Below are 8,372 nucleotides of genomic sequence, written 5' to 3'. Positions count from 1 at the left end.
CATCTACCCTTCATGTTTTCTGTATTTTTATTTCTTTAGCAAACTCCTTCAACTGAAAAACCAAAATTCATTTCAATTAAAGAATATTATTATACGAATGCTCTTATCTTTTAATATTGAAATTATATCGATCAAGTCCTTCTATCACTTAATCATGTACCATAATGTAAAATGAAAATTTTAAAGAAAAATAAAATGAAAGTGAATGATGAAGCTTCAAAGCTTTTTCAGAACCTTCAAATTCAAGACCTTCCTTACATGGAAATGGTATGTTGAGAGCTTCAAATAATAACATGTAGCTTAGTAGATTGATGAAGTTTGCTTTAAGAACAAAAAAAAAAAAAAGGAGCTCGTTTATTTTATATATGAATCATGGTTCTCACAATTTCAAGCTGATGGAAGAAATGATGTTAATAAATTGTGACCTCATTTGGACTCTATTCAATGATTCTCAAACTACCATACCAAATATCAGAGATTTTGAGCAGATTCAGACCTCATATAACGTATCACTGCTTTTGTAGGGCCTCTTGATCCAGTCATCAGCAGGATCACCTTGCAAAGATTACTTGCTCCTTCCAAGCCCCAACATCATATATACTTAAATGACTCATAGCCATGCTTTCTTTTCATATCTTAACGAGACTTTTATAAACTTATTTCTGTTTGTTATATATAGATATGGAATGAATGGTGAAGCATTGGAAGATAGTTCAGTCCGTCAAAGAGAAACGAGGAACACTACAAACATTATGGAAACAACAAATAGCATGAAATACAAACACAACTATGTAAGATTTCAGGAGCACCATTTTATCCCCTTAAGGAATCTTGTAAATTCAGAATATGTGTTTTGGAACGTGCAGTACTGTCTATTTATTCTAATTGCCTCTAGATTCACAACGCAATCTATATACACAAGTGTTCAAATTTATCAATCTTATAATGTATACTTTTTAAGCAATTAATAAAATTTGTTTGTAAATTTAAATATATAAGCTGTATTTTAAATATTAAAATCACTTCCAAACTCAAATGTATGATATCTATTTGATAAAAATTTCATAAATAATGTATATCTAATATAAGTATTACAAAAAATATATATTTACTGTTTGTAATTTAAGGTGAATTGTACACCCTGTATACCCCATATAAGTGAGGGTATCAAAACTAGTTACCCAAAAGCCAAAAGCACTTCATCTAGCTTTTTGGTTTGGTTTGAACGGAAATGTCAGTTTAAAGGCAAAAGTTGATTGTTTAGCATTGTTGTCAACAAGTAGTTTCGGACAGCCAAGAAAAAACAATGCTAAACGGGCCATGCTAGAACTTGCCATGAGTGTACCATTGCTCATCAGAAATTGTGACAGTCAAAATTTATCTCAATCAGCATCACCCTAGCTTCTAAAAAATTACTAAGTTGGCAGCATAGACTTTCAGTAGATTACTTGAATATCATTCTAGATCTCAATCCAATCCAAGCAAAAAAGGAGAAGAAATATACTTTAGAAATGAACATGATGAACTTTCTTTCCGATGTAGTGCAACAGCCAAATGAAAGAAACGCATTCACCATGTCGTAAATTCCTATCAGCAGCAGAGATATACAAGCATAAATTCAAAAGCAACTTGCAATAGGATGGAACAGACAACAATGAGTGACTAATGTAAACATACTACGCAGAATTTCTTCGCATATTTTGCACAATTGTAGAATCAGAATGGCTTTTCATACCCCTGGGATGGTGGTTGCTCCCATGCTGGCAAAAAGCCTGCAACAGATTATCAAAGGCTTCTCAGGGTAGAAAAATAAATAAGTTGAAAAGTATGAAAAAGAATTCACAGCATAGCCATATTTACTTAGAAGCTCGTATGCATAATATAACTTATTTTGACCAACAATAAGTATGAAACCAGTAGCAAGAGTTTTACGTTAAAATGCAATATGGAATAAAAAAAAGGGGAAAAAAGTCCAAAGGCCCAGAAATCAAGGAAAAGGTTTTTGGCCTGATGGAAAACCCGTGAGACCATAAAACTTATTCATAAAAGTTTACAGCTATCCCAGGATGTTCTTACTCTTAGAAAGCCTCCTATGGGAGGTAACTTTCCCCACCACACATCTTAGCACCTGATTTACATGAAATAGAAAAGAAAATCCAAAATTAGTATAACCCTTGGGTCATTGCAAAAGCCCGGTTCTTGAGAATTCATTTTTGCTCGGGTTATGGAGAGGAAGAAAAGTCACCAAAGGAGATACAATAAAGGGTTAGCTATTTATTTCTTTTCCAAATAAAACCTAGGAGGAAATAGGTTCAGAATTACTGAGTTAGTCGCTATATGGTCGATTTATCACTTGAACAAAATTTCCACATTTCTCTTAACCTTCTCCAAACACGAGATTCTAGCTTTTTCTCTTCTTGCATCCGTCCTACTTTTTCTTTATCAAGTTATTCTTTCGAATCTGTTCCATCCAGAACTGACAAGTAAACTATCTAGCATCTAGGCAACTTGCTTGCACATACAAGAAGTTTCATAATCCTTAGTGGGATAATAGTTCTTTCAAATCATAAAATGCAAATAGTTTTGTTACTTAATGCTTCCTTTAGCACATACCAGCCAGTTCTACAGGCACGCTCTTGGTAATTCCAGATGCTGAGCATATACATGTGTTTTCTGTTAGCAAACACCATTTGGTTTCTTTCAAAAGGAGTTCTCCAGGATCAACAAACTTGGGCTAATTTGGTGACATATACTAATCTAATCCCTTTTAGCAAAAGCAGTATACGAAATGGTGGAAATTAAAGAAGAAATGAAAAGTAAATTCTCTGAAGTCCTCCAAAAAGAGCCTAAAAGAGAAAGCGGTTTCCTTGAATTTTCTTTCTTTCCTTTAGCAGCTTTTAAACATTTATCATGTTTCCGCAATATTCAATTGATGCATGAATGTACTGACAGATCACATGGGTCAACTGCAGACTAGAGCCATAAGAAAACAAACCAGAAAATTAAATAGGAGGCATACTTAATGGTATTTCCCCCAGGGACATATATATCGAGTCGTCATCGGCAAGAGTTCCCTGAAAAAAATGCAACATATTACTCATCAAGCAAATGCTTAACTTATTCAACTGAAATGCTTTAGTATAGCTGTTCTTTTAAAAAATACTAATACTAATAATCACCATCGCAATATCAATCTTTTAAGAAACTTAACTTCTAGGAAAACTCAAAATTTTCATTAATATTAAGGTCAGTTAGTATCGAGATGCCAGGTGTAAATAACATAAGGATTTGTACACAGAATGAACATCCTACCACAGCAATTAGTGTTGTACCTCTCCATTATGTAGGCCAATCTCATTCTGCAGAGGATTGATGTCCTCAGTCTGCAGACTGTTAATGCTTTCATTTTGTAGAGGGTGAGCATTTATATCATCAGGGGGGCAATTGGAAAAATTTTGGAGGAACTCTGTGATCATAAGCCCATCATATTGATCCGGTACATCAGTCATATCACCATTCATGCTCACAAACATTGGTTCACTCCTACACAATAAACAAGTCAAATTCAAGATGAAGATGGGGGACTAGAGGAATTAGTTGCTGCATAAGGCAATTTGCCCTTAGTATGAAGGGGACAAATAACAGAAAACCAAGTTGTGAAGATAATTTCATCAATACTTGTATGCCCGAGGGGCACATATGAGCAGAATTATGAATAAAGCGTACTGGTAAAAAAAACTTACTTCCTCTCCAAAGTATCAACAGCCTTGTCTTCTTGGGTGCAATCATTCTCTAGATCAATTAATTCAATCTCCTTGCAGTTACTTGTATGCCTATTACCACCACCAGAGTTGGAGTTACTCATTGACAAATCAATATCAATTGTTGCTGCTTCACTTTTGGTTTCTGAAGTGGAGGAGTACATAATAATTGGATCATTATGATGACTTTCATTTATATCAGACGCTTCCATCAGATTAAGGTCACATATCTTGAATGCATTTGGAAAAAGCTGTTTTTCTTGTACATAACTGACACTTGATTCACCATCTCCATCAGGAAAACTTGAAGTAGTAACCAAGCTGTCTTGGATCCCTTGTTCTACAATCACACCAACTTTCTCAGAAGGCGAAGCTGTCCCTTCTACTGAGCCTACTTTCTTATCATCAAAGTCAGAAAAGGGCAGGAACTCAGCCTTTGTAGTCACAGGCTGAAGCCATTCTCTTGGCTTTTTGGCTCCCTCCCTCAAATCACTCTGCTCCAAACCTCGTTTTTCACCTCTCTCTTCAATTACAACCATAGAGCAGGATCTTTGGAGTCCAGGCATCTCCTGAGCCAATTCCTCCTCAGTGTCATGCAATAGGACTCTATCTGGGAAAGACTGAGACCTTGTACACTTACCCTGCTCAACACCATACATGTGATCCAAGCCAAAAGAATGAACTGACAAGTCTTTCGAAAGTTCAGAATCAGGTTTCGAATCCTGAGTTTTATTTAATAGCAGATCACCAGAGGAACCTCCCAGGGAGTTGTCTTCAAGCAAGGCTTGAGGAACATTTGGAGTTTCAAAATCAGAAACACCTTCCTGCTCAATGGTTGAAACTGAGTCCGGTTTTAAGTTCTTCAATGTCAAGGAAGAACGTGTTTTAGTAGGCACCTTAGCAAATTTGCAGAGGGCCAGTAAATCTGCACCAGTCTTCCCCGAGACATCATCCGCTGTGGAAGAATGCTTGAAAGATGAATCCTTCAAGATACCCTCCTCTTCAGTTTCAACATTACCATTGCCGCCATCCTTCAGCTCTCCAGCCTCAGCTCTAAAACCCATTGATTCATCCGATCTCTTCTGGAGTTCTCCATCAGTTTCAGACTTTAGATCTTTCTCGGCACCAGAAGAACTTGCCTTTAAGCTCAATTCATTCTCTAGATTGTACTTAACATCAAAGTTATCTAATTCTTCACCTTTAGGAGCAAACTCGTTCGAAAAAGACTTCTGCAATCCATTACCAATATCTTTACCAGCCTGTGGCTCTTCTTGATGTCCAGAAACATTATCATCATCAATCTCCAAGTCAGGAGAACCCCGAATCCGATCAGACCATGACCCGCTTCCCCCATATTCTCGACCCCGGTAAGATCCCTCTTTCCTTCTTCCTTTAGAAAGATTTTTAGACCATGTGGAGTTATTATCATCAAGGTACTTCCTCCTGCCTGGACCCAAATCAGAATTAGCATTTCTCAGACGAGCAAGTGCCGATGTTCGGCCATCATAGGGAACGTGCAAGTTATCTCCCTCTTGTGACCTATAGTCTTGATAATCCCCCATATGCTTCTTCAACCTACCGTTCTGCCATTTAGCAGGTAGCACAGTTGGGGGCAATAACCCCTGAGAGACCAAATATTCCGCCGCAAGACGGCCAGCTTCCATAAATATGTCAGTGCCTTCGCGTGCTGGGGGCGGATGCGGTAGAAACGATTTCGGGTGGCTTTGACCACGCCCAAAACCTCGCTTGAAGTTGCGGTACTCTGAATTGTAAAACCCATGGCCTCTACCCGATGTTTCAGGGGATATCCGGGAGGCGGAAACCCCCATCGCCATAGAATTAGACCTATAGTCATTCCCAGCGGTTCTATGTCTAGCATGCATGTTTGAAGCAGACCAAGTATCTGCACAACGCAGTATCGAAAATGAAGGAAAACCCAAGAAATAAACAAGAGATAATATCTGGGTATTTACTCGATCACTTCCAATTTAGAGCTGAAGATGTAAAACAAAACAGAGACATATCGGGAGGTGAAATTAAGGGTAGAAGTAGCAATAAGTTGGGTATCCACGAAATGAAATATATGATTGATAGTGAAAAATCAAAATCAAACCTTCTTTTGTTTGTTTGTTTGTTTGGATTTTTTTATTGAATTTGGATGATGCGTGCTCGGATGAAGAAGAACATCATCTGCTTTTATTTTTAGGGTTCCAGATCCAACAAGGAAAAATGAAAATCCCTAATTACATTCATTTAATTTAACTACTATTTCATTTAATTATTAATAAAAATAAGAAAGCAGGATATTTTAGTTTTTGTTCATTTTTGCTTTTACCTTTGTTTGTATTGTAAATTTTCTAGGTTAAATTGTGCTATTAGTCCTTGTACTTTGCTAAAATTGTGTATTTTTTCCTTATAATTTAATTTAATCATTTTTAGTCCCTATATTTTTCAAACTTTAAATTTTCAGTTCTTATCAAATAAATAACTATTAAATTTATTAAGGTCTGTTATTTCTAAAATCTAATGCGCCAAACATATTATAATATATATATTGACATGTTAGTATATTACTTCTACATATCACTCACTAAAAATTCAGTTAATAAATCAAAGACTATCATTTATGTCAAGACTAAAATATCAAATTTTGAAAAATATAGGGATTTAAAATAATCTAATTAGAGTATAAGAACTAAATTTACAACTGTACGCATAATTCATGACTAGTAATTGAATTTAACCAAATGAATTTAATGCTACTATTTTGGTCAGGACTAAAATTTAAAATTTTAAAAAGTTACATGAATTAAAATTGGCCAATTCAAAAAATATAGAGATTAAAATTGATCAAATTAGAGTATAAAGACTAATTACATAACTTTCATAAAGTATAGGGACTAATAGCAAAGTTAAACTTTTTTAAAATAAAATCATGCTTTTGGTTTTGGTTTTGGTTTTGATTTCAGATTCGGTGTGTGCATGTCTTGTATTGTTGGTAGAGAATCACACGTCAGTGCTTGTGTATGGTTAGCACGCGCCTGGACCACAAAGAACTTACCAGTGAAGCCATGTAAAGTGATCGGTTTTGATAGGACAATGATTCTCACGATATGTTTTGTTTTGTTTTTTTAAAACCGCATTTTCTTCGAAATATTTTAGAAAAAAACTTTCTTCTTTATTTTTATCTAATATTTCCTTTTCCTTTGTAAAACGTTAAAAATTTTAATTTTGAATTTATTTTATTTAATTCAAATAAATAGTAAATAATTATAATTTATTTTCAATACAGTCGTACATTAATTTTGAGATAAATATATGATTTTATTTTTACTTAAAATAAATAAGTTAATAAAATAAAATAATTAATGTGCTTGTTAATCTAATAAATATCATTAAAAATTAAAATTAATAAAGAAATTGTATTTTAATTTCATCAGAGTATTTTATTTTAATAACTCAACCTGTCAATATAATTTTTTAATAATTTTATTTAATAATTTTTTATGTATATAACAAAGATTGTAATTTTATCTTCCTAGATCATGGGGAAGGTAAGAAAGCATAGAAAAGTGATATTCTAAATATTAATATCGATATATCTATACTATTATTTAAACTTCTAAAATTTCTAATTAAATTGGTGTCATAAGTTAATTGAGTATCAATTTAGATTAATTTATTTCTATATTAAATTATTATAATATTTTTATCTTTTCATGATTTTATATAATTTTTAAATAAAAGAACTAAATTTAACATATTTAATTCCTCAAAAAAAATTAACATATCCCATGATCAAATACATGTTGAATGGATTTATAAACAAGTTCTTTATCACTATACTAATAATAATTATTGGGTAAATTTTTTTAAAAAAATTGTTTACATAAAATGTTTTCACTCACTCACATTTTGTATTTTTACTATTTAAACTCCTGTTGAGTTAGTATCACAGGTTAACTAGATACCAACTACTAATTTACCCTTTTTATTAAACGAGTACTATTATTATTTTGTCTATATTATTATTTAAATACTTGATTAAGTTGGTGTTACGAGGTAATTGAATACCAACTCAATTGAGAAAAGACTAATTTACATCTTCTATTAAATGATTACCATTATTATTTTGATGATATTTTTGTCTTTTCATACTTTTATAAGATTTTTAAATAAAAAACTAAAATTAATATCAAACATGTGTTCATAATCAAGTTATTTACCAATGCACAAGAATAACTAGGGTAAACTACACAATTAGTCACTAAACTATGGGTAAGTTTTTGTTTTGGTCATTTAACTAAAAGAAGTTACAATTTGGTCATTGAACTATTCAAAAGTTTTCATTTAACTAATTAGGTTGTTAAAATTGATGTTATATGGCTTTCTCTATTTGCACTGCTTGTACTAATTGAAAGTTTTTTTTTCTCTTCTCATTTACAGTTCAGTTTCTTTTCATGAAAAAGCTTTGGACGTCACAAATCTGTGAACCAAAATTCAAACGTTTTTCTATGATCTCCGACACTAACCATCAGGTTGACTTGGATCTAAGGTATGTTCTTCTACTCATTGATGGGTAATAATCCATCATACTGATCATCAAATCGT

At 33.2% G+C, this 8,372-nt stretch overlaps 1 protein-coding gene across 3 annotated transcripts; it reads right to left on the bottom strand.

The window, feature by feature from the left end:
• Positions 1-1,420: 1,420 nt before the first annotated feature.
• On the bottom strand, positions 1,421-6,007 carry LOC107919946 (uncharacterized protein At4g26450). 3 transcript variants are annotated; one of them, XM_041108962.1, is made up of 6 exons: positions 5,875-5,997; positions 3,744-5,664; positions 3,333-3,543; positions 3,020-3,074; positions 1,678-1,772; positions 1,421-1,587 (listed from the first exon to the last, which is right to left on the bottom strand). In XM_041108962.1, exons 2-5 carry the CDS (start codon positions 5,642-5,644, stop codon positions 1,717-1,719), a joined length of 2,223 nt encoding a protein of 740 aa, XP_040964896.1. In that variant the 5' UTR covers positions 5,645-5,664; positions 5,875-5,997; the 3' UTR covers positions 1,421-1,587; positions 1,678-1,716. The 3 variants fall into 3 exon arrangements, 2 of the variants coding, with proteins under 2 accessions (XP_040964896.1, XP_016704884.1); XR_001690499.2 differs by having other exon boundaries at positions 2,996-3,074; positions 3,744-6,007; XM_016849395.2 differs by adding an exon at positions 2,077-2,128 and having other exon boundaries at positions 1,421-1,772; positions 3,744-6,007.
• Positions 6,008-8,372: the final 2,365 nt, after the last annotated feature.

The sequence above is a fragment of the Gossypium hirsutum genome, chromosome D13 (genome assembly GCF_007990345.1).
Source record: "Gossypium hirsutum isolate 1008001.06 chromosome D13, Gossypium_hirsutum_v2.1, whole genome shotgun sequence".
NCBI classification, from domain to species: domain Eukaryota; kingdom Viridiplantae; phylum Streptophyta; class Magnoliopsida; order Malvales; family Malvaceae; genus Gossypium; species Gossypium hirsutum.
This window is presented reverse-complemented; position numbering and strand designations above follow the sequence as displayed.